Source organism: Calypte anna, chromosome 2 (assembly GCF_003957555.1).
Source record: "Calypte anna isolate BGI_N300 chromosome 2, bCalAnn1_v1.p, whole genome shotgun sequence".
NCBI classification, from domain to species: Eukaryota; Metazoa; Chordata; class Aves; order Apodiformes; family Trochilidae; genus Calypte; species Calypte anna.
The window spans coordinates 7,550,717-7,577,228 of record NC_044245.1 but is presented as its reverse complement, the minus strand read 5'-3'; the positions used below and the strand labels follow the sequence as shown (position 1 = coordinate 7,577,228).

Sequence of the window (26,512 nt, the reverse complement as noted above, 5' to 3'; positions counted from 1 at the left end):
AATAAAATTTTCTTTTACAAAGCTATGAAAATATCTAGGAATTTATTTAAATTATTACCCTAGTAATACTTTCAGGAAGAGAAGAAGACTGGAGCTCTCTCAGTATACTTTTAAAAAGGCAGGAGACCACACCTCAACAAGCAAGGCAACATAGAAGCTTCTAAGTACTGTAGTGTGGCTGTACCACCTAACTCCTTCCTTTTGATAGGTATTTGAAAGCAACCCACATTTCCCTACCTTACTCCCACTTCATTCATGGCTGCTTCTTATTTAAATATTTTACAGTCAACCTTTTGGATGTTGATCAATCTGTTGTGTTTTTTTTTAATATTAGTGCTTAAGGGTCCAGTTTTGCCTTTGTGTTATGGTTATATTTATGAAAAAGGATGAACCACTCTTTTGGAGTTAATATTGGCTAGACTTAGCCAAGCACTGGTCCTTATTATGCTTAGAGCACTGTAGAAATAAAAAGCCATGTTCCTTGCCATCAGAAGCTTGTTCTTTAAAAGATAACACATGAATAAAAGGAAAAAAATACCATTATGGCACAAGTTGTAGGTAAATTTGCTGAGCTGCAGCATTTTTTGGTTAGTGTTAGACAGTTGTCTTCAATCTTGATTTCATAACTTTTCCCTTTTAAATAGTAATTTATTTAATTAAATAGCATTTTATTTAAGCATGTCTTAAATTTTTCATGTGAATGGATCACATGCCTTTTTTTTTTCCTTCTTCTTCTTCTTCCCAACTGGAACTTTAAAGTTCAAACTCTTTAATTAAATTAGAGTTACAAAGTGGTTTTGGTTATTCCAGTAATATTTTTCCTGCTAAATATAAATTCTGTTACGGGTTCTTATTTGGGTTTTCACCCATCCTCAAATAAATCATGTAAATGTTTTAATTTAAAACTCAGGAGTACTCATATTAGTCTGTTGGCATCAGTTTGCTTTTAAGCAGTAGCCTTAAAACTACTTCTGAGATTGGTGTACTCAGCAGCTTGCAAAATCAAACTTTTAGCAAAAAATAGTTTTGAACTCCCTAAAGATTTTGTTACTGACTTCCATTAGTGCAAGTTCTGTCCCGGAGTTGCAGATGAGCATAAATATTGCAGGCCTCAATGTGAAGCAGTGCTATTAATGCAGGTGTCCTTGAGTGGGTTTTTTAATAACATGGAACAAATCACATGAGAGAGACATCTACAAATGCAGACCAACTGCCCTTCATGTGATAGTGCATGTAACTAAGTGATAAATACAGATACTACTTGCATTAAAGCTGTTTTTTAATAATGATCCAGGCTACTATTGATAGTTGTCTCTGTCAACAAATTAATATTGCTTGTTTTAATTTATACAGTTGTCCTTTCTGTTATGTAGATTTGACCCGGGAATAAAAACTAAGCAGAGAAGGATGGGTGTGGTGCCAGTAATGAACTTGCAGGTGTCCATGAATCACAGTCATGATTACTACGAATAATAAGAATCCTATTTAATAATATTCCCCCTCTACTCTGCTTTTGTGCCTGGAGCACTGCATCCAGATCTGGAGCCTCTTTTGCAGGAGGGACATGGATGTGCTGGAGCATGTCCAGAGAAGGGCCACGAGGATGCTCAGAGGGCTGGAGCACCTCTCCTATGAGGACAGACTGAGAGAGTTGGGGTGATTCAGTCTGGAGAGGAGAAGGCTCCAAGGAGACCTTACTGTAACCTTCCAGTATCTGAAGGGAGCTACAAGAAAGCTGGGGAGGGACTTTTTAGGGTGTCAGTAGTGATAGGACTAAAGGGAATGGGAGGGGAGATTTAGATTGGAAGTTAGGAAGAAGATCTTCACCATGAGGTGGTGAGACACTGGCACAGGTTGCCCAGAGAGGTGCTGGAAGCCCCATCCATCCCTGGAAGTTTTTAAGGCCAGGCTGGACAGGGCTCTGAGCAACCTGATCTGGGGGGAGGTGTCCCTGCCCATGGCAAGGGGGTTGGAACTGGGTGATCTTTAAGGTCCATTCCAACCTTGAAAATTGTATGATCCTATAAATTAATTGAAGAACTGATAAAGTGACATATTCTCAAATCAGCACTTCCCATAAGCTTTTTTACCAGTGTGTTTCCTCTTTAGTGATAGTAATGTATTCCTTCAAAGATGTCATTTTCTTTTTTTTGTACATTGGGAGGGAGGGGGAAGTAACTGTTACCAAATTAATAAATAAATATTTTCTTTCTGGAGCGTGTAATATGGTAAAACAACTTGATAGGTACAATGTCCTACACAACCCTACATACAGTTCTGTGACACAGTCTCACTTCAGATATAATGACAATACATGTATTCAATGTGAAATACAGACAGCTTTTTAAATAACACTGCATTTGTTTCCATATCTAGCCAATTTTTAATTGATAATATAGTAGTTCCTTCTGTTTAAAAAATTTCTCCCCACTCTGCTTTTGTATGAGGTTGCCTTTTAATAAAATGGGAAGAGTGGCAGGTTCTGCACAGTAAAATAGTGAATCTGGATCTAAATAAACTGCCATCAAATACCCAAGCAAATACTTTTGTTTTTTTCCTCTCAATTACTGCATGTTGTTGTGGCAATACTAGGTGTTATTTGCATTTGTTGACAAATCACAAACCTTTAAAAGAGAACAGAGACTTTTAGAGAAGTAATACAAGAAGACAGTTGAGTTGCTATCATCATTCTTTGAACTTGGTGAGGAAAGTTTTTGTTTTCCAAAAGGTAAATGGATTTGGTACATTGAACAGGTGAGAGCTTTGGGTTTTCCAAATGTCATACCAGGTGAGGGTTTTTTAATGAGAGTAACTTGAAATAGATGGTGGATTGCTGGGAAGAATGTTACTGTTATGCATCCATCACATCAGAATTTGCCTTGGGCACCTCCAGAATGTTTGCTTTGTGTCAGATGTGAAATATTGTGATGGATAAATCCCCCAGGAAAGGTCGGACCTGGCAGCAATGCTCACTCGCCTGAGAAACGAAAAGGTCAGAATCCTCAAGATGCTGGTAGGACTGGAAGCTCAGCCTCCCATTCAAGTATGGTTGTACTCCCACTCCTAATTTTACATAAACCTGTTGGGTTTGGTTCTTTTGGAAGCTGATTTCTCTAGGTGAGTGCACTGTAACACTTCTTATACACCAGTTCAGTGTTTTTCAGCCTTCACTGTGTTCCTTAAATCCATTTTGGAGTAAGCAGACTCTTGTCTTCTGGGAGTTTTTAGTAAAGTGCTCTTCCTAGTACTGTGACAGCATTGATACCTTAACACTACTACAGAATTAGGATGATCATCTTGTCCTAAGCTTTCCATGTCACCACATAACATGTATTTTGGAACACAGAGATTGAATCTTGATTTTTTTAACCATCTGAACAGTCTCTAATACTACTGGACTGCTCACGTGAGCTGGCTGAGCAGCCTGTGTCTCTTCAAGAGTTTATTTGTAGATTACTATGATTATTAAACCTAGGGACAACAATGAAGTATCTGTCCTCTGTGTTAGCATGTGGACAGTCTGTGTTCAGGAGGTGTAACCTGGCTGTAGACCTGTGGATGAGCAGGAAAGTGTTCTGTCCAGAACATAACATGGAATCCGAAATATGACTCTCAGAATCTCGAGCTGGCTCCTGCTCTTTTTCCAGGCCTATGTCTTTTGTTGACCCAAATTATTTCACCTTCAGTAGTTCTGATGTATTATTCATGTTATTTCAAGGCAGTTTTACTTTTGATAGAGGAATGAGATGTCACCATTTTAGTGTAAACATTGTGTGAAAAAGCTTTTAAGACATTATCCTAGTCCTGGTTCATCTGTAACTAGATAAGAATAAAAATACAGAAACCTCCTTGGCCTGTCATTAAAGATTAAGGAAAAGCATCATGAAGAAATAGGACTGTGCTTCATTTGACTGTGTGCTACATATAAAACAGAGGCTTCACCTAATCAGTTCTGCCTTATTTCTTCAGAAGAAGCCTGTTATGCATGGTGGCATTAAAACCCACACAGAATCATGTAGTGGAGAAAAGGAATTTTAATGTAAAAGAGACCAGGTGGGAATTGATGCTGGAACAGAAGTAAATATGTACATTTACTAAGGGAATCTGTGACATATAAAGCATAACACTGTTTCCTGGCTGTTTTTTCCATTTGATGGCACTAATATCTCTATAATTAAGAGCAATGGAAGTATTTAGAGGGGAAACTGTATACTGTTATAAACCATTCTTTTTTTAATTGAACAACTGTAATTTCTACCAATGGAACAAACTATATTATAAGAAAATGATTATTAGTTTAAAATGCAAAGTTAAATGAATGTAAAATTAACAAACAGATGGTGAAGAATTATTGTGTTTTATTTTACTCCTGGGTAAAAAGGCTCATGCATGATTGTAAAAATGTCATCACACTTCGTAAACCTGAAAGCAAACAGAATTTGCAGTTGTGCACATCTGTTTTGGGACACTGCTAAAGGGTTAGAAGAATCAATGTTGTTTTCAAATAAGGGTATTCATCAAAAGGATATCATTTACTTAACAGTTATGGCTTCTGCTAAGCATCAGACTTAATGTTCTGTGGAATTCATTACAAAATTTGGCAGCTTTTTTTCTTCACAAGCTACTGAGGCAGCATGCTGCACAATGAAACAAACCAGCCCTGCTTGTCCCCTCTCCCTGAACTCCAGCACAACAGCTGAATTACCTGCTAAATGTTTGACCAGTAATTTCAGGATTTTAAATTCTAGGTCAAGATGTCACACTGTCACAGTGCTTGCCCAAGGAATGTCAGTGATGAAATAGGATGGAAAGACAAGGGGCTTATTTATTTCAGTAGCTAGTGAATTAAAAAAAAATGGGAATGTAATGTTTGAGGATACTACATTTTCATGCTTTGGGAGGAGAAATGAAGGAAGTATGTGTAAGCAACCAATTTAGTCAAAGTGAAAAAACTAAAAGCCCATACTGCTAAAACATGTGAAGCTTTTATTAGAAAATAAATTACGTTAACGTTTCAAGCTGGTAGTTTCAAAGTATGGCATCTAATTGCTTTATTTGAGCTCAATTTACAAAAATTAGTGAACTGAAATTTAGGATTTTGTTTATGATGACTCTTTGCCATTTAGAGAGTGCAATTTAGGAACAGCCAAGGAAATAGGAATTATGAACAATAAGGTACTGATTGCAGTCAGTGGGGAAGGAATACTAAGGAGGTGCTCACTAATGAGGAAGGTATTAAAGGCAGGAAATTCTTGTATTTTTTTATGTCTGTACATAATCCAGTGTTCCCTGTCACCCCGTCCCTACTATTACCTTGTAAATTAGGCATATTGTTGAGTATTTTTAGTGACTTGTGCTGACATTTAACTTCTGTTAAACTGAGTTAATGTATCTACAAAATTTTTCTTAAAAGACTGCATTATTAAGACCATAAAATCAAGCACATGCAGTTAGGACATGCTACAAGACAAGTGGTCTGGACACAATTAATATCCTTTGCACACAATTAATATTCTTCATGTCTATGCCTGCTCTTGCAGTCTGTAATTGCATGACCACATGCAGGAAAGTTTGTGCCTAGTGCAGTCCATAAAATGGACATTGCTGTCAGAGTGACAGCATCTTCAGTGTTGCACTTTTTCATTGCTGTTGAATGTGAAGATATGTAGAATATTCAAATACTGCTGACAGGAAAGAATTCCTGATTTTTCCATTAGTTTTTCTGTGATGTTTGTAGTATAATACACATGTGAATAGCTTTATACATTTTTCCAAATGGCACAATTATGTGGACTTTTTGAGCATCTTGAGCACTGTCTGCTTCCTCAAAAGAGCTGAATTTATGTTGATTTAGATGGCAAATTGAAAGAGTTAAAAAATCCCAGAAAGACTTACAAAGTGGCACTGGTACTGCAGTTCATTCTTCATTCTGTGGAAGTTGTGAGTGCACATCCATGTAGAAATCAAGACAGTATTTTTTGTGGGAAAAAAAAATCCCAAGCTTTTAAAAGTAAGGTTAAGAACTTAAAAAAAAAAAAAAAAAAAAGAAAGAAAATCTTACTTAGTGCCCTACCAGGTATCATAAAGGAGCTGTATGAACGAAGTGAAACTAGAACTGTTTTGTAAGGTCTCAGACTACAAGCTCAGTTACCACAGCTAAGAGGTTTTTTTTCTCCTCCCAGCAACCCACCATTTTTTCAATACACATTTTCTTTCCCTCTAGACATTAAGCACAGTCCTAGGAGGAACAGGTTTCTATAACACAGATGTCTGTTTTGTGCACTAAATGCATGTTTGGTCTGCATTCCTTCTTGTGTTTTAAGGTATATACATTGTTGTAGTTTTGTATTTGTATCTGTTCACCCTTTTATCTGTGTTTCTGTGTATGTGAGTTGCTTTGTAACTGTCTGACTGATTAATTTCCTTGCATGAAGGTAAAAAAAGGAAGAGGCAGACCTCCCAAACTAAAGTTTTAAAACCCTAATGGCTACATACTGACCTCTGCTTTTTTAGCTGGCTGAGTGATGGCAATACAGCACTAGGAGTTACAAGCCAAGATACTTTTCCTCCTTGTAGTCTTCATGCAATTTCAGTTGCCTCAGACTTCTGAATTTTTGCTCAAATTGATTTTTTTAGCCAATTCCAATCATCCTTGTTTTTCATGCAACCCTTCCTCTTAACCTTTCTGTTGCCTTTCCCCAGGTTCTTTTTGAGATTTGTCCATTCACCATTTCCTCTCTCTTAGTGCATTAGTTCCCTCAGCTCTCTGTCCAATTCCAGTTCCCAGTTTTATTTTATTGCCCTTTGAAGTATCATTTTTGTCCTTCCTCAGCTTCTATCTCAGTCCATGGTTTCTTCTCCCAGTCTCATCAGCCTTATGCATGCAGGGCAGTTAGTCCCATTTTTCTCTTTGATCCATAATTGTCCATCTGCCTGTGTACTGGGTACTCTCATCCCTGGATGATAAGTGACTGTAGTATCCAGAGCTGTGGGGTAGTCTGCTTTCCATTCCAGTGGTTTGTTGTGCTTAGGCTTAGAGTATTTGTTACAGATTTCCTCTCCCTAATCCTGATCAGACTGAAGCAATCTTAGCAGAAGGCACATGAAGAAGTCCAATAAATGCTGCAAACTGGAGAGGATCAGTCATGATCAGTGAAAGTAGATTTTTCTGTGATTTTTCACTAACAAACTTTTGGAAGTGTTTTATGTTAAAAAAAAAAAGTTTTTTCAAGCTTGGTCACATCTGGATAGATCTGCAGGATAAGGGCAGAAGTTGCATCCCCCACACTAAAATTCCTGCCAAATTGCAAGTCCTGTGAATGAACTTGGTTTTAAGATGAACAAAATGTTTTTCTTACTGACTTTTCTATTCTCAGAAATGGCTGGAAAGTTTTGGCTAAGAGTTCCAAAAGTATCTGAGAGAATTTATGGATGTGAAGCTTTAGCCCAATTTTTTTCCCTGCATAAAACAGAATTTATATGCAAGCCTTGGTAAGCAGTGCCCATTCCTGAACATCCCTTCATTGAAAGTGCCATACTGACAAAACCCTTGGTGTGGCCTTAGCTGTGTTACTAATAGAGAACTTTTGACAACATATTTTATCAGGCTCAAGACTGTTATCTAAATTTAGACCTCCCTGTGGACCTGTCTACCAGTCACCTGTGTTTAAAGTGCAGATGTAGGTACTGGAGATCTGGCCAGTATTATCAACAGAGCCTGAAAATGGACACCCACTGCTTGGTCAAATGAGTTGCAATGAAGTAAATTCCATAAAATTACTATGTCTTTGTTAAGTGTAACAGTAGCTTAAACTTTGGGCTCATATATATACACAAAATGTAGAGCCTGTAGATTCAACATCCTCTTCTCAAGCCTTGTGCCTTCTGGAAGCATGGTGTGGCTGTATCAGCAGAAAATTCTTCTTTTGCTGAGTTTCTGTTAAATGGCTTTACAAATTTAATTATGCCAGCCTAGCTATGCCTATAGAGGTTCTGTAGCATAGATAAAACCTATGGAATGCTCGAGCTACTTCAGAATCTCCATGTGTATTTTAGAACATAGGATCTGTGCTGGAGTAGACAGAAAGTTGACTTCGTCCCAGTATCTCACGCAGTGACCAATAACAGATGCTGAGAGAAGATCATTAAACACCAAGCATGTAGCAATGTTTCCCCCAATTATTTTTTTTTTCCTAAGCCTCCAACAATGTGTGGCTCAGACTGTGCTCTGCCAACAAATAGAAATGTCTACACATACTTCTTAAGACCTTCCAAGCATGAATCAAATGGAACTGGCACGGTAGTCTGTTTAGGGAGCCTGCCAAAAAGCAGCCTTAAACCAAAGCTGATGATTTCTGTTCTTGCCTTGTTTGTCCTGAAGTTGCTGATGCTGAAGCCTAATAATCACAATTTCAATTACATTAAACATTATTGACCTTCTCATTGTTGACATGCTAACTAAACAACAGGCTTGTGTGTGCCCTTCTGTCACAGTGGTTATTAGATGAGAGTTAAGGGAATGGTTGGTTGTTGGCTGTGGGGAAGCTGAGGCTCTCTCAAAACATTTACATTATGCTAAATCTTGTATAAAGTGACAAGGTGAATAAAAAATGCTTTTCCTCATGAAAGTGTGAAAAAAAAAGCAGTGAAGGCAGAGTCTGGAGAAAATCAAATGCATGCAGTCATGCCACTGGTTTATATAATGATAAGGAGAATGCAACTTCAAGGCACACAAACCCTTCTGCAGTGCTTCTGAGTAGTCAAGGTTTGGACAAAGTTCCAGCAGGGAAGGATTTGTGCTACCTAAGGTCTGCATGATTACTCCACCTGTTTCAGGTATCAAACTTGTTTGTTGCAGATTGTTAACCTATCACAGCTATTAGGAAAAATGCCACTGCTAAACATTAATTGTTCCAATGCTTAGATGCTTGATAGCAATGTCATTTATTAATTATGGCTTTTTTATAAAGGTGGAAAAAGGAGGCCCTGGGGGGAAGGAGGAACAAAGTAATGAGTTGCAGAGAACCTGAAATCTCCACACTTTAAGGGACCTTTGCTTTCTACATTGATTATGGGTGTTGTGTCTATCAATCAATACCTTGATTGTGGGTATTGAGTCATCATTTGTATCTTCCTACCTTTGTTCCTTATTCCTGTTTTGGTAACTGGACAGGTTAGGGACAGAGGGAGTACCTCAGTCCAGAATTCTGCATTAGAAGAAAATCCTTCTCAGTCATGTTGAACTTGGCCAAATGGCATCTCTTCTGGTTGTCTCTGGCTTTTCATATAGTTTCAGGAGCAGAACTTGATCATTTGTTTCTACAGTTGTGATTATGTTTTTTTTAATCACAGTTGTGATTATGTTTTTCAGAGCATGAAGTGGGCAATATAGTAAGGTTGTAAATTGTGCTGTGTCTGTTCTGAACATTTTGGTTTTAAGTAACAGTTATAAGAGAGGAATCTGAATTTTAATTTCTTCAATTTTGGTATGTGGTAATGATTGAGGACCAAAAATAAACTGATCTTTAATTGAACTGCTTGCTACAAATGTAAGTAATTCCCAAATTTCTGATTAATACAAAATTAAAAAAATATAAGGTGCTTTCCTGTACTCCTGGAGATGCAAGTCATTTAGTGCCTTTTCTAACCAGTAGTTCAGTTGAAAGTTTTCTGGGGTTTGTTTTGTTTTTTAATTATGTTGCCATCTTACTGTATTATTCTTAAATGCTCTGTGCTACTTAAAACAATGTGTTTGAGGTATGGGGTGCTGATGGTGATTAGTGTCTTACAAGCAATATAAAGCTTTTTCTGGATCATGGAGTAATCAGAAATTACCAGAGTTGCAGGAGCACATTTCATTAATCACTGTTTATACTAAAATTTCTTTGCAGTCTCGTTCATGACAGGATGGTAAGGCCCAGTTCTCCTTAGTTACAGGTTTGTATGATAGCAGTTTCAGCAGCTAAGCAGTCTGTTTCGTGGAGAATGTACTCCCATACAACTGGAAAAGATAAAAAGTGATTGATCAGGTTTTCTTGTGTTTTCTGTTACTTCACTTAGCATTTCCACTTTCACTGTATTTACATAACATTGTCCTATTTGATCCAATGGCATTAGTGAGTAAAGGGAATTGCAAGAATAAATTTGGAAGAGCTATTTGCTATTAGCTATTTGCTTTTAAAAATTAGATCCTTTTCTGTTTGTATGAAAAAAAATCAGGTGTAAAAGAAAAAAGTGAAAAGTAACAAGTACAGACCCTATGACCCTATGAGGAGAGGCTGAGGGAGCTGGGGGTGTTCAGCCTGGAGAAGAGGAGGCTCAGAGGAGACCTCATCACTCTCTACAACTCCCTGAAAGGAGGCTGGAGCCAGGTGGGGGTTGGTCTCTTTTCCCAGGCAACTCTCAGCAAGACAAGAGGGCAGGGTCTCAAGTTGTGCCAGGGGAGGTTTAGGTTGGAGATTAGAAAGAATTTCTTTCTGGAGAGGGTGATCAGACATTGGAATGGGCTGCCCAGGGAAGTAGTGGATTCTCCGTGTCTGGAGATATTTCAAAAGAGACTGGATGTGGCACTCAGTGCCATGGTCTAGCAACCGCGACGGTGGTTCAAGGGTTGGACTTGATGATCTCTGAGGTCCCTTCCAACCCAGCCAATTCTATGATTCTATGATTCTAAGTAGAAGGAGGTGTGGATAATCTTTAATGATGGAAACTACAATAGTAAAAAGTAGCAGAATTATGGATGGTGTCAGATCTTTCTTGCTATAGTTGAGTGCAGTAGGAACTTGCTGAAGGCAACAGTTGGTAACCTATGAAGGACTTTTTGTGTAGGAACACAGTCTGCTGACTCTACTTTGTGACATTTATTTTATTGAATGTACTATGAATAAGTAATGAACTATCTCTCTAGCTTTCTAACACCTTGTAAATTTTTTTCTGTAGAACAGGGCTGTAAAATTATTTGATCCATGAACAAAACAATGTTAGGTCTGCTTTGACAGCTTACAATATTCCTATACCTACCCTGTGAATATGCAAACACTCAGATTCAGCTTACACCCCCTTCACATCACGCTTTGTTTTGTGCTCATTCTCATTAAACTGAAGAGCCTGCATTGTCTTTTACTTTCCTCATACGGTGTGATAAAGACACTTGCATATCATGGACAATACAACTTATTCCTTCCTCCCACCTCCTACTGTCCTGATGCCATATTTTAGCAATAGAGAATAGAGTGGTATTTGTTACAGATTTTTTTATCAGAGCTTTTTTTTAATTTTTTTTTTTTTTTTTTACATATACTTTTGCTGGTCATAATCTTCACTTTTTTTTTCAGTAAGGTCTGTCAATTGTAATAGCTTCATATTTGTTCTTTTGAGGTCACAGCATGTGGCCTGGTTTCAGAGAAGTGCTGGCTTCTAGTGCTGGAAAAGTAAGTCTTCTCATCAACAGCTGTTGCCAAAAAAAATCCCTCTGGGCATTTGTTTCATCAGACTCTTTATCTCTGTTATAAATTCAGGAAATGTTGATATTCTGTGCTTTTTATTTGCTTCAGATGATATATACCACATTGTTTTCAAAGTGTGTGTTTTACTTTGCTGCCAAATGCTTTTCATTGCCAGTGCAGTTTAGCAGATGGGTTTGAAAGGTTCAATTAAATATAATTTGGGCTTCCATTTTCTTCCAGTATCTTTCCATGATTCCTTAAATCAACATCAACATTTTTCAAGGCTTTGCAGTAATCTGGTAGTTTCCCCTTTGCTAATAATTTCTTCATTTAGTCATAGCACTTGGAAGAAGTTATATTCTGATTTTACAATTGTTATGTAACGTTGTTTGGTGGTTTTAAAAAACAGATGCCATTAAAAATGCCAAGATTCATTCTATTTCAATCCATTATTCCTAAATTTTAGTAAACACTGGGTTCTTAGATTGCTTGCAAGTCTCTCAAAATTTACTTTCCCAGATACATAAGTCCTGAAGGTTAATTATGGGATGCTACAAAGTCTGTCTTGAAGACTTTATTGAGGGACACAGTTTAGACCTTGGTCCCTCCCAAGTTCCCATTCCTGGTCTTTCTTGGACTTAGTGATCCTGCCAAGTCCCTTCCAACTCAGTATATTCTGTGCTTTATGGAAATTGTCTTGCCTGGCTGTCAGAGTTGGGCTGTAGCTGTAATTCTCATCATCTCTATAGGCTGCAGGGGTGTCAGGTACAGAACAGTGCAGTGGATTGCATGGTCTTTGCTATGCAGCTGCAGTTTGTGAAGTTGGGGGCTTTGGGCTAAGTTTTCATGATTTCACTTCGAAGTTCTGGATTTACCTCATATAGCAGCCTCAGTGAGTGTTTACTGAATAAATTGTTTCCTGTAACAAGTTTCTTCCATGACTTTGGTTTTGTTGGCAGTCCTTAAGTTAATTAGTATTGCTGCCTTCTTCACTTCCTTCAGGAACTTCATGTAACTGTTTGCTTATCTTTTCCCTCCTCCTCTCCTCTGCATTTAGCTACCACAGCATCATAGAATTAGCTAGTGAAGTAACAGAATGTATCTTTTCCATATGTTAGTAGGTGTTTGAGACATGGGTTGAGGTGAGATGTCTTGCAGATCTGAAGACTAAACTGAGCATTGTAGCACAGAAACATGGCAGTACCTGTCCTCTACCCTCACATTAATTTCTGTCCTGAGGCGTTTTGTCATTTTACACTGCAGTTGTGTTTAGCATAAGCTAATATTGTTTCTTTGTCCATAAGTTGTAGTGCAGGCAGATCCTTTTCTAAAGACATTAATTTCAGTCTGGTTTTAGGAGTGTCAGTTTAGCTGTAAAAACAGCCAGCTCTATGATTTGTATTTTCATATGGACTGGTTTTGATATCTGTGGACTTGTAGCATCAGTATTTCATGCCTAATTTCATGCTAGGCTTTGAAACACAGGAGAATGATGGTAATAAATACTTCCTGTACTCTTAAGAATGAAGCAGATGCAGTATGTAACTTTGATTTGATGTGTGTTCATATTTGGATGTTACTTAACAATTGAGATAGTAATCAAACATGCCAGTGTTAGTATTATATTTTTATTACAAAAAACAACTTACTGAGCTCAGTTGTTGCTGAGTGTTATGTATGCCTTCCTGTGAGCCATTGACCTGTTTTTTCTTGAGTTTACTCCATATCTTACTATGCTGTGCTGTAGCCTTATTAAGTATTGTTGCCTTGGTGAAAAAGTGCAAAAGCATGTTCCAGTGCTTCAGGGACTGTAATGAACCCAAGAAAGAAAACAGACTGATTAACTGAATCAGAAAGGTGTGGGTGATTTTACAAGCAGGCTGATGGAATCTGTTCACTCTTGACTAGAGAACTGATGGGCTATTGGGCAAAAATATTACTTGACATATGTCACCATGGTCTCTAAAAAAATTCATGCTTATTTGTGATTTCTTGAAGTTTGTGGTGGTATTTGTATAGCCTTGAAAAGGAGAGATGAGAAGAAAGTGCTAGGTTATGTAGTGCATTATTCCCCCAGTTGTATAATGTAAGATTTTTGGTAAAACATAATATTTTGCTTACATTTCTGATCATAGTGTCTACTTAGTTTTACATTACAACTTACAGACCTATGTGATTTTTAGTTATAATCTGCAGACAGCATTATGTGGTCTGCCCATATTACTCAGAATAAGTCTCCAAGGATGTCTATTGAAGTTTTAAGTTCAAGTAAGTGACATATAGAAGAAAAATGCTTTTCAGTTGAAAGAATAATTTGGTCATCAGAGTGCATTTAGAATTTGTTTTGTTAAAACCTTTTAAGTTGAAAAGATCTAGGACTGCCAATGAAAGACACAGTCCACTAGTTCCCTCCTCCTCAGTATTCATTCCCTACTACTGGCTGATGTGTTTGTTAAATGAGGCTGGGGAACAGATCTGGCTGAAAAATTACAAGAAAAAAATAGGTTTTGAACTACTTATTATGTTTGTTTTTCAGCGATGTGCATATTGTAAGCACCTTGGAGCCACTATCAAATGCTGTGAAGAGAAATGTACCCAGATGTACCATTACCCTTGTGCTGCTGGAGCAGGCACATTTCAGGATTTCAGTAACTTGTCCCTCCTTTGTCCAGACCATATTGATCAGGCTCCTGAAAGATGTAAGTAAACAGTATCCAAATAATGTGATTAGTACCAGGTTTTATGAAAACTGCTCTGTTGGTAGGGTAAGATAAAGGGGGCATTTTTTTCAACCTGTTTTCCCAGTTCAGCTATCCCAAAATTCACATATGTTCAAGTATGAGAAATACACTAGCTTGTACTCTTCTGTTTTTAAAGACTGACTGTGGTGCATGGCAAAGTTTGTAAGTTTGTTAGGTGTTTTTTTTTTCATTTTTTAGTGGCAGAACATGGGAAATGTTTACTCATATGGTTTGTCTTCTATCAAGTTTCAGTTCAAGTTGATAAGCTTGCTTACTTGCCCCACCCCAAGTCAGAGCAACCATACTACAAATACTTCAGCTAAATAGTAGGTTTGGATCTGTCAGGAACTTAATTTTGTCCTTGTTCGAAGTAAGACTTGGTCCTAAACCTCTCAGTTTTATCTTGAGGAGGATAAAACTCCTTTTGGTAAGACTTTATTAAGGTTTAAAATTAATGTACTTTTGTTATGAAAGATTAGTTGAGGATATCAGAAAAGCAAATGAAAGGGGTAGTTATTAAGGACTTTAATTAAATTTGAATTTCATAAGAATGATCAACTTTGGTACGCATAAGAAATACTATAGAATTTCTTGGCTTCACTGGGTTCATTGAAATGTTCATCATTATCAATGAAATAATAATGGAAAAAATTCTTTCTTTGTAGCAAAGGAAGAAGCAAATTGTGCAGTGTGCGACAGCCCTGGAGACCTCTTAGATCAACTTTTTTGTACTACCTGTGGCCAGCACTACCATGGGATGTGCCTGGACATACAAGTTACACCTTTAAAAAGAGCAGGTTGGCAGTGTCCTGATTGCAAAGTGTGCCAGAACTGCAAGTAAGTGACACTTAAAGGGTACAGAATCATAGAATGATTTGGACTAGAAGTGACCTTAAAGATCATTTAGTTCCAGCCTCCCTACCATGGGCAGGGACAACACCTTCCATTAGACTGGGTTGCTCCAAGCCCCATCCAACCTGGCCTTGAATACTTTCAAGGAGAGGGCATCCACAACTTCCTGGGCAACCTGAGGCAGTGAGTGGCTCACCACCACATAGTGTGGAATTTCTTCCTAAGGTCTAACTTAAATCTCTCTTCTTCCAGTTTAAAGCCATTTTCTCTTGCCCTTTCACTCCATGCTCTTGTAAAAAGTTCCTTTCCAGATTTATTGTATTGTTCCAGTACCCTTTGGGTACTGGAAGGTGGCTGTAAGGTCTCCATACAACCTTCTCTAGGCTGAACAACCCCAGCTCTCTCAGCCTGTCTTCATAGGAGAGGTGGTCCAGATGTGTTCTTACAAGAGCAGAGGAGAAAAGGATGGTCACCTCCCTTGACTTTCTGGTCACACTTCTTTTCATGCAGACCAGGATGTAGTTGGCTTTTTGAGCTGCAAATGCACATTGCTGGCTTGTGTTGAGCTTCTCGTCAGCCAGCACCCCCAAGTCCTTTTCCTCAGATCTGCTCTGAATCCATTCTCCTCTCAGCCTGTATTTGTGCTTGGGATTGCCCTGACCCAGTTGCAGGACCTTGTACTTGGCCTTGTTGAACTTCAAGAGGTTGGCATGGGCCCACCTCTCAAGCCTGTCAAGGTCCCTCTGGATGGAGGAGAGCAGTGTGAGATTTATATGCTATTTTATTAACTGACCTTTATTCCAGAAAGTGTAGAATGTTTGCCAAGATGTTTCCCAAGTGTTGGGAACTTTTTTCTTAGAGAGCTCAGCTGGAACTTCTGTGCATGGTACCCCTGGAGTTACCATTGTCTTGGGAGGTTCTGAAGATAAGCAAACCTTTCTGGCTTTTTCCTCCTTTTATACAGGAGGGTTTTTCTCGAAGTTACCACATGAACAAATTAGTTTAAAGTAGAGCCTTAACAGTCCAGGAACCTGTGGTCTTACTCAGGTGCCATTTCAGCTGTGTCTGTACCAACATCCTGGGGCAGGTCCCCTGCATTAAGGGCTCTTTCAGAGGCAGTTACTGAGTCATTATGAAAACAAAAGGGTGGCTTAGTTGAGCAGAGAAAAAAAGTGACCCCAGTGACCATGACTGAATTGTTACATGAGACAAATACTGGGACAAGGAAACATTATTGTTGCAGGATTATTATAAGGGATTCACTTAGAAAACTCTGACTGTAGTGCTCTGGTTCTCATTTAATTTAACCTGATGGGTACTGCAGGGTTCTTTTGCTTGCTTGTTTGTTTTTGGGGGATTTTTTTGTTTTGGCTTTGTATTGGTGGGGGGTTTTTTTTGCTTAGTTTTTGTTGGTTTTGTTTGTATTTGTTTGTTTGTTTTTGAAGGGCTAAGTAGAAAAATAATAATTGTTTTGTTCAGCATTAGTCAGTTCAGCTGGAATAATATGAAGGGAAAAAGCCACTTCACCACTGCCTCACTTACGTGACCAGTCAGTGCTTTGCTGTTTTCCAAGCAAAACACTCAGTATTTGCTAGATTCAGATTCACCCACTTTAAAGATTATTCCCTAGTCACACACAGCTGATGAATGCCAGTGATGAAGTTATAATAGTGAGTCTCATTCTAAAAAGTATCTCTAAAAATATACTGGGTAATTACAGTATTTGGTAACAAACCTTCTCTCTACTGGAAAAATAGAAGAAAATGTGATGTTTCCACACCTATTACTGTGTGGAGTATGGCAATTTTATGCCAGTTTTGGAGAACAGCATCTTCAGCATATCTCCAGACAGCGTATTTACTGCTTTTTTTTTAGAATATCAGTTCTTCCAGGTGATGAAGTGGTATCTAGTATATGTAATGCCATATCTTGTGAAGCTTATCAAGGCAAGTCTTGTTCCATACTTATTCGTTAGATTAATTTGTTTAAACACAGTGCCTTTAGATATTACTAAACTATTTGTCTTATCCTCTGTGAATTTGTTTTGCCACTGAAATTTGTGGTGAAGCTCTATACTAATAATACACGATTGTAGGAAAATTGAAATCTCTCCTTTTAATGTTTTTTTTTGCTCTTGCAGTCATATTGGTTGACATTGTGGCAGTTCTGGTGGTCAAATGATTAGTTTTGTTTTTTTTTTAAAAAATACAGTCAGACTGTATTTTGTAGGGAAAAGCACAGTGGTTTTTGTTTTAAGAAAGAAAAAAGTACAATTTTTTAACTGATTTCTCTGTATAAAGGCCATTAAATCTGCTCTCACCAGTGTAAATGAAAATAGGACAACTTGTAGAAGTCACGGTGGTTAAACAGGCTCAGCACTTGCTGAAGTAAGGCATAGTGGTCTTCATTCATACTTAAATGTGAATTTGAGGGCATTATATTGGGAGCTATTTGTGAGTGTTATTCGTGTATTTTCATGTGCTCAGTTATGTGTCTTCCTCTTTAGGCTTTTCACTGGTAGAGGTTTTTTGTTATAGCTTTTAAAAATAATTTTAAACCACTCATTACTTTTCTTAGACATTCTGGGGAAGACAACAAGATGCTGGTGTGTGATACATGTGATAAAGGCTACCACACTTTCTGTCTGCAACCCGTTATGGATGCTGTACCAACAAATGGTTGGAAATGTAAAGTAAGTTAAAAGGTTTCAGAATAATTCCTTGTCATGGTAGAGGCCCACATTATGTTGTCATAGGCTTATTGCAGACTGCTGCTGCTGTGTGACATAACTTGTAATTTCTGAAGGAATCCCATTTGTATGTAACCACGTGGCTCCACAGCTGCTTGGTGAAGGGAGCTGTCAGCACAGTGGGTGAAGCAGCCTGTGTAGGACAGGAATCAACCCCAGAGGGAAAAAGAGAAGTGTAGAACCCAGGTGGAGTAGATAACCTTCACTTAACCTTCACAGCTGCTCTCATGATCTATTGTAAACTAAAATGTAAACCTATGCAGCAGAGGTTATCTATTACTTGAAAGCCCTTTGGATTTGACTGCCTCTTGGTTATGAGGATGGTAGTTCTGCAGCTCAAGGGTTCCTTTGCATTTGAGGAGGGCAGTTTGAATTTCTTGTTTTATCAGTAACTTTGTGAGTAAGTGTAAGCAATAATAAAAATATGATTTCAGCATAACAAGGGAAGTTCCTGTATATAAGTTGTAGGTATTTGCATCATTTAAACTGGGTTTAGGAATAAAAAATTGATCTTAAAATACTTTGAAATCAGAGTAGTGCAAGTGAACTCCTCTTGCAGTTGCACAGGCTCTTCATACCATGTTCTTGGATAATTTATTAGTATTATCAAGCACAGTAAATTTATTTAACTTAATTTAAACCAAAAAAAGTCAGTTAATGGCAGTACTATCACATTGTGAAATACCATAATTAACAACTAAATTCTTGTGATCTCTAGAACTGTAGAGTATGTGCTGAGTGTGGCACACGAACAAGTTGTCAGTGGCACCATAATTGTTTGGTATGTGACAGTTGTTACCAACAGCAAGACAACTTATCTTGTCCTTTCTGTGAAAAACTGTGCCTCCAAGACTTCCAGAAAGATATGTTGCATTGTCACATGTGCAAAAGGTAAGAATCCTAATTTTTGTTATATTGTACTAAAATACCTAAAGCTTCTGGGGAGCTCTGTGACACTGATGTGTTTCTGTGAAGGGTGCAGACTGTATTCAATGTGCACTGCTTTAGTATCTTGTGCAATACCCTGATTCTTCATCCCTAAATACAATGAACAATAGCAGATAATTTTATTTTAATCTTAGCAAATAACTATTCATTGGCAGTTACCAGAGGTGTACAGAGAAATACATACTGCTGCTTCTTCCTACATTGCATCTGTTTTGTAAGTGGACTGGAAGAGCCATCATCCTAACTTTTAAAGACTGTTAATTGCAATGATCTGGTTTTTTTTAAAATTTTCAAGTGCGTGCTCTCCATTTCTTTTTTTGTCTTTTGCTATGCCAGTAATAAAAGTGGAAGTGCTATGTGGGAGTCTTTTAAGAATGTAGAGTGTGTTCCACATTCAGTGCTATTGTATCTTGCTGTGCAGTGTCTTGATACTACTATACTTGTTGTGGAGTCCATTTGGTTTCAGTGACAGTTTAGATCTTCACATTTAAATTTGTTCACTGCTTAATATACTGACATAATGCTTATTTCTCTAAACTTCTACATAGTAAAGCATTGGTTGAATTTTTTATTTTCCCATAGGAGTGGAAAACAGTGCTATTTTAAAATTGATTTTTACTAGGGTACTTTATATTTTTATTATTAAAATCATTGTCCTAGGTGGATTCACATAGAATGTGACAGATCTCCAGGTAGTGAATTGGAGTCTCAGTTGAAAGACTACATCTGCACTCTTTGTAAACAAGGAGAAGGGGATCAGATTCAGTCATGTGATGTAATGGACACTTCTGAACTCATTCCTGAACCTGACAGTATAGCAGGTAAACAAATAATATCTTTACTTTTCTAAAATCCTAACATCAAATACAAATATCTACATCTGCCTAAGTCTGTAGTCAACCAGCCACTCATGCTCTCCTCAGTGGAGTTCATCCATTCCTTTGTTTAGCAGCAGCTTCTCAAGTGATCCACGGGTGAGCTGTCTTCTCAATGTGCTTTCTGGATTTCTAGCTTCTGGATCATGTATTAGAAACATGGACAAGTAAGCACCTTAATGGTGGCTCTCAATGTTCCAGCTTCCCAGCCTGTAGCCATAAACTCTTTTTTTTATGCAGTACAGTTCATAAATGTATTTATTTGACAGTTTGACCATTTTATTCATTTGTGCCTCACTACCAGGCACAAGCCAGATTCTGATAAGTATTCCTGGAGACATCCAGATTTTTTTTTTCCCTCATGCTACTTATCAGTCTCATAGTGCCCATTCTCCTCACTTTGTTCCTGTAGAACATGGCAGTGGAAGCTGGACTATGGTCAAAGCACAGGTACATTTAACTAAACAGCTGAACTAAATCAGGTGTCCTTTAAAAAAAATGTCATTATTCATCTTGTTTCTGAGACATTCTTGTCTAAATGGACAAACCAAGCAAAAGAGGGGAGGGAAATTGCAGAAAAGTGCAAAGTATTTTTAAAATCATTATTCAGTAACAGTAAGGAAACTCAGGGAGAACTTGTATCTATTGATATGAGACCATTGGGTCATCCACAAGACCTATGTAATGAGCTCACAACTGAACACCTTTGTGTGTTTCATCCCAGGTGCTCTGTTGCAGAGCATGTGCTGTCATGCAGGATGAATTTCCTAAGAGAAGTTAAGTTGGGAATGAATTTGGAAGCAAAGTAAAATCTTAAGAGTTTAACTACCATGTGCATTTGGATAGTTGAACAGCACTGATTGTGCATTGATCCTTTGTTAAAAGAAATGAGTATCTCAGTTGCAGAAAGTGTCTGTGTTTTCAAAATCCTGATAATTTTTGACTGGAAAGGGGAAGTGTTAGACTACAACAAAACTCTTCAATTTTTGTGTGTTCAGACTGATGGTTTGTGTAAACAAGTCATTCTCTTTGATGTCAGCCTGTACATGTAAGTGCATACCTTTCATGAGCAGTAAAATGGTGAAAAAGATGATCCTGGAGGAAGGGCAATGACAGTAGGTAAATGTATGTAAAACAGCAGAACTCTGTCAGTGAACACGTGCACCAAGTTAGAAAAAGTGGCAACTTCAACCTCTGAAGATCACTTCCATACTGAAAAGTTAGTAAAGGCTGTTGGACTCCAAGCCAGTGTATTTAGAACACTTAGGATGTCCAAGTAATATCCAAAAGCTTGCACTGGAAAAACTCCCAGGCTTCTATGGAAATCCCTTAAGAAAAAGTAACAGGTTTATTTGAAAGGCTCAAGTTTTAAGTAATGCTTCTGTTATGATTTCCAGCTAGTAGGAGCATTGACAAGAATACTTTTCTCCCCAAGGAAGAACAGGACTGTCATCTCATCTACTAGGAGTAATCTGGAGCTATTACATCAGTACAGTCATGCAGTGTTTTATACCCAGGAGAGCACTTCTGTACATTAAAATCAGATTTGGAGCCAATCTAAACGATCATTTACTTGAAGTTAAAATATCACTTCAAAGCTGACAGAGGCAGAGAGCTGTTTCTAGGTACTAAAAGTGGCATCACGTAATAGTTCCTGGCTTTTTGAACTTTAAAGACACTTTCCTGAACAGAAAGCTATATTAGGTTAGCTTTTTTTTGTGCTAACATCCATGGGGGATCAGCTCTCTTTGAATTAATGCTCACTATACACTTTGGTTTTCCTGTTCCCTCTTTATTTCGTGCATTTGAATGAGTTTCCTTAGCTGAAAAAGCTCTTACTGAAAGAAAAAAAAATATTTACTGTTTCTGTGCTTTATAACCATACTGTCAGTCAAAGAAGCTCTCAGTGGTTCACTTTCCATGCAAATTCCTTTATTTGATGAATAAGACTCTCTGATATATATAAGCTCTCTGATAAAGATATCCTAGGTCTAAAGCAGCAATATTTAGTTTTCATGTTGTTGAATAGGTAGATTGAAAATCAGTCCCCTCAAGCACTGATGGTAGATGAAACCTCATATCTATGCCATGAGCTGCTGTATTATTTGTATAAAAATTTGAAACCTTCATGCTACAGATTCTGCTGAATTTAGCAGAATGGAATTTGCAAAGTCAGTGACAATATGCAAGTCAAATTTTCACAATGAGGTGTATGTGTTTGCTTTACAGACATTTTTCACTACCTGAAAGATATAAAACAGCTTCAGTGTTAATGAGAGAAAGGGTCTTTATTTTTAAGCACTGCTGTGTAATCTCCCTAACTTTCTCATTTATCTGATTTGTCCTAGCATAGCATTAAATATAATTCTCTTTAGCCAAAAGGTCAAACAGTAATAGCAACTAGTGATGTCAAAATAATAGAGTAAACATCATACCAATTCTGATAACTTGTTTGCCTCTCCTTAAGCTTGTACAAATGAAATGGAAATGGAAGGTGTTGGAGAAGATGCAACATTTCAGGAACAACCCATTACTGGTGGTGCCCCTGGTCAAGCATCAGTTCTTGGATGTGTCACAGATGGTAAGGAGTTTTGCTGTCTGAGAAAATTACAGTAAAGAACCCTTCAGAACCCTCTTCCATTCAGTAAATTTTTTTATACTTTATAACTGTAAGAGGAAAAAAATGCCTGGGAAGCAGTAGGAAACAATCTGCATCAGTTCTACCATCTATTAATAATTGTGTAGGAGAAAGTTGTTTTATTTTTTTGGTGAGACTGGATTTCTCCAAAAGCTGGAAATACAGCTAAATGTTTTTGTACTCTGGAGGTTTATAGTAAAAGCCATTACTTGTTGCAATTCAAATACAGTCACTCACACATATCATGTCTTTTTTGTTTGTAGCTGCAAATAACTGGATTGGATTAATTTCCCCTGGTGCCTTTTGGGGCACACTGTAAAACTTCTTTCCAATTTTTGTGCTTTGTGGTTGTAACTCCACAAGTATCTGTGGTTAAGGATTTCTTTTCTTTTTCCCCTTTGTAAATAAAAGATAATTTGTTTAATAAACAAGTGTACTCATCCAGACAGTCTGTGCTGCAGTAGTTGATCAAATATTTTCTGAGTATAAATATATCTTATGAAATACCAGCCAAAGAAAATAATACAAATAGAATGGTTTCTGGGTCAAGCCCTCTAGATGTGTTACTGACTAATATCAATGGCAAAGAACTCTGCAGTACATCCTATCCATTTCCAGCCAGTATTGGAGAATGGTTGCTATAAGGGGAAACAAGAAACCTGTATTTAAAGCCAAAGCAAAAAAAAAAAAATCCTGTGGGTTGGCTGTCAGCATTCTGTTACACATCACAGCCTGTGGTATAATGGCCATGATTTAAAATTACCAGGAAAGACATTTATATTAATATACTGGGCTTTGAACTGTAGTGGCTGAGGAGATTGTAGCAGTGTGAAATAAAGAAGAGTGTAGCAGAGAATAAGGGGCCTGCAAGAGAATCAGGGTTCATCTGAATAGGCTCTGATATACCAAATTCAGAGCAAGGAATGTGGTTCTCCACAGAAGGGATACAAGACTCTGGAACTTTTTGGTGAAGAAGGTTGTGAATTAAAGGTGTTTGATTTGGTTCAAGGGAAGGCTAGAAAAATATTTTAAAAAGAAATCTGTGAGACATTAGTAAATTAGAAAACAGCATCAACTGTTGTCAGTTTCAGCTGATTTCCTAAAACCTGGAAGAGTGCTAGGGGAGAAATGTTTTTTATTTGTGCTTGTCTTGTTCTTCTTTGCTGTCTTTTTTTTGGAAGTAGTGGAACAGTTGCTTAAAATACATTGATTTATGCTAGCACACATCTTAAATATGCAGAAATGAAAGAGGAGAAGCTATTTTTAGCTGCCTACCTGGAAATGTGTGTTCAGATTCCTCAAAAATTAATCAATCTTAGAGTTACTTTCTTGTCATTTACTCTGCTATATTTCCAGGGAAGAAGAATGATGAACTGACTAATATAAACATAGGTACAAAGAAAGATACTGATGAAGTATATTTTAAGCTGTGTATTAAATTCACTTGAGTAAAGTCATATATAGTTGATGTGCTTGATGTATCCTGAGTTTACCAGTTGACCTGTATACCTGTGTGACTTTTACTTTTTTACACTGAGCCTTTAATATGGTTGTACTCAGTTACAGGCATATCACCAGAAGAAAAGACCACAGAACTGGAAGCAGAAGTCTCTGTTGAAATTAATTCAGCTGAAATGGAAGTGTCTCCTAAAAAGACACCAGCATCTGCTGACAGTCAGACTGAGAAAATGATGGAAGTGATGGAAGGTGTTCAAGCTGTAATACAGCAGGAGTTGGAAAAACAAGAGGAAGACATAGAGCTGCCACAAGGTAGTGTGGAGGTACCAGAAGTGTCCACAGTAGACTCTCGGTCTCTGTCTTCAGTATCTGAGACCATAACTGGGATGCCAGAAATACAGGAGACTGAAGGTAAAGGAGATATTTGTGTCCCTGTAGAAGAAAAACTGGAAATAAAAGTGCAAAACGATGCAGAACAAGGAGAAACCCATGAAAAGTCAGAAACACCAGCTCTTCTACAAGTAGAAACTACTTCTGCAAATGAAGGTGTTGCAAATAGTTCACCAGTTGGAGACAAACCCATAAAATCACCAGCTGAGACTTACCCCTTACTTCCCCCATCCATTAATATAAGCAAGACAAATGTGTCTTCCTCACCAGATGTTTCACTAGACTTGCATTCTGCACGAGATGTACAGCACAGTCAGCCCCCAGCATTGCCTTCCACTGCTGGAAGTGCTCTCCCAACAACCTACATATCAGTCACTCCAAAAATTGGCATGGGAAAACCAGCTATCACCAAACGCAAGTTCTCTCCTGGAAGACCCAGATCAAGACAGGTAAGCATGAAGAGTCTTTCATTATACATTTATGAAGCATATAATTCAAATTTCAGTATAAAATGTCACCTATTTTATAGGATGTAGTATGCACTTATTCTTCTAAGTGAATGTGTAGTTTATTTTTTTCCAGGAATTTTTAAATAATTGAGAGATCAGACATAGCAAAAGTTCCCTGGTGAAAATGACTTTCAACTCATTCATAGAGCAAAATGAAAGAAAATTTGTTACATTTTTAATAGATGTGCTGCAAATGAAGATGTATATAATGCTGTGGCTTTTAACTTCTTTCTGAATTTTATTTCAAATATGCATTTTGTTTGGCTAGTACTTTCAAAGTGTGTTATCATTTCTGAAACCAGCCTTATAGAAAAAACTGTAACAACTCTTGTTTTTGTAATGCTGCCAGGTTCTATCTTGATCAACATTTTTGATGATGTTGCAAATAATTTGATGGTTTTGTTACATTGCCATTGCAAACACCACTTAAGAAAGGTCTGATGAAAATGGTTGGATTAAATAAGTGAAAAGAATCCTTAAGTCTTCTGCAACATTTTGCTCTTTATTCAAGTCTCATCATTGTGGGGAGAGTAGTTCATCAATCAGTAGGATTTATTTTATGTTTGCAGAATTCTACACAAAAAGTATGTCATTCTGACAAATGAGGGCTTCATTTCTCATGTTCTCATCACAATTTCTTTTTAATCTTTGGGAGTTCTGGGTTGATGATTTCATGCTTTTCTGAACTTAGTGTTAAAAAAAGCTTTTATGTATTGCACAATTCTTTCCATTGTTATACGTTACCTAAGGGTTCAAAGTTCTTGGTTCTTAAGAAAATGTGTGGGATAGTGTTCTGAAAGCATTAAAGGTATATAATAACAGAAACAAACATAAGAAATTAAGTTTGGAAGATTTTAGAGTATCTCTGGGGATTATTTTGTTCTCATACACAAGCATGTATAAAAATAATTTTTCTTAATACTCTGTACTGTCTTAAAAATTAAATTTATTTTCTCTGCTTATGATGCAAATTGAAGAGGCATGGAGTCCTTAGGCAATCTAAAATTAATTCAGGTTTTCTGTTGGGGAAGTTTATTTATCTACTTTTGTGTTCCACTTATAGGTGTACTTATTTTTGTGTGCAGTTCTCCCCTGTTAGGCATGGGAACCAGCATCATGGTATTGGTAATAAAAACTGGTAATAAAATTAGACTACCCGAGAGCTCACTGGAAACATGAAGTCTGATCCCAGCAGTAAATGCCTATAGCAGAATAGATGCACATCTAAAAAACAAAGAAAAATCAGCTGTAAAAATAGTAATTTGCATATTTTGTGTACAATAGATGTTAATCACTTAATATCTGGTGTGAGTAATGAAAATAAAGCTGTGTTGAATTCCAGTTTCTAAGTGAGGTGTAACACAAAATCCTAGCTGTTTTGATAAATCAATATAAACTGTCCAACAGTTTGCAAATTTTATTTTAAATAAAAAGGTACTTAGCAGCTTGGCAGTACCATTTGTAGAATTGGACAAGTTGTAGAATTCATGATCTGTCTTGTAAAAATATATTGGAAGTCTGTGAAGGTTTCTTTGGATTTTAATTCTCTTTGACTTGCATTATAAACACCTATTAAGCTGGAAATTTAGTGAAGCTAATAGCACTTTCCTGATAAGAAAAGCACATGGATACTTAGTTTTCAGTCCTGGTATACTTTCTTAATGTCAATTGATTATTTAGTTTTAGCACGGATCAGCACCTTGTGGAAAATTGTCTTTAGAAAGGACTGAAAAGAAATGAAGACATTGTGGATACCTGAGTAGTGAAGAAAATTACACTTTTTCTAACCAGTAATATAATTTCAGATTAACTGGTATTGAGGGATTTGGCCTTTGGGGTCGTCTTCAGATTCTTAATCAATGGATTTTTGCTTTTGTTGATGTCATTTGCTGTGCTGGACATGAAGAT

At 37.3% G+C, this 26,512-nt stretch overlaps 1 protein-coding gene across 14 annotated transcripts in view; it reads left to right on the top strand.

The window, feature by feature from the left end:
- The window catches only part of KMT2C (lysine methyltransferase 2C), a 198,959-nt gene that overhangs the window by 91,153 nt on the left and 81,294 nt on the right, over window positions 1-26,512 (top strand). For all 14 annotated transcript variants that reach the window (XM_030444333.1, XM_030444332.1, XM_030444343.1 and 11 more), the window contains 7 exons: window positions 13,981-14,143; window positions 14,851-15,022; window positions 17,615-17,729; window positions 18,505-18,677; window positions 19,395-19,555; window positions 22,077-22,190; window positions 23,808-24,544. In XM_030444333.1, the coding sequence (XP_030300193.1) occupies window positions 13,981-14,143; window positions 14,851-15,022; window positions 17,615-17,729; window positions 18,505-18,677; window positions 19,395-19,555; window positions 22,077-22,190; window positions 23,808-24,544 (1,635 nt within the window). The remainder of the gene's footprint in view (window positions 1-13,980; window positions 14,144-14,850; window positions 15,023-17,614; window positions 17,730-18,504; window positions 18,678-19,394; window positions 19,556-22,076; window positions 22,191-23,807; window positions 24,545-26,512) is intronic.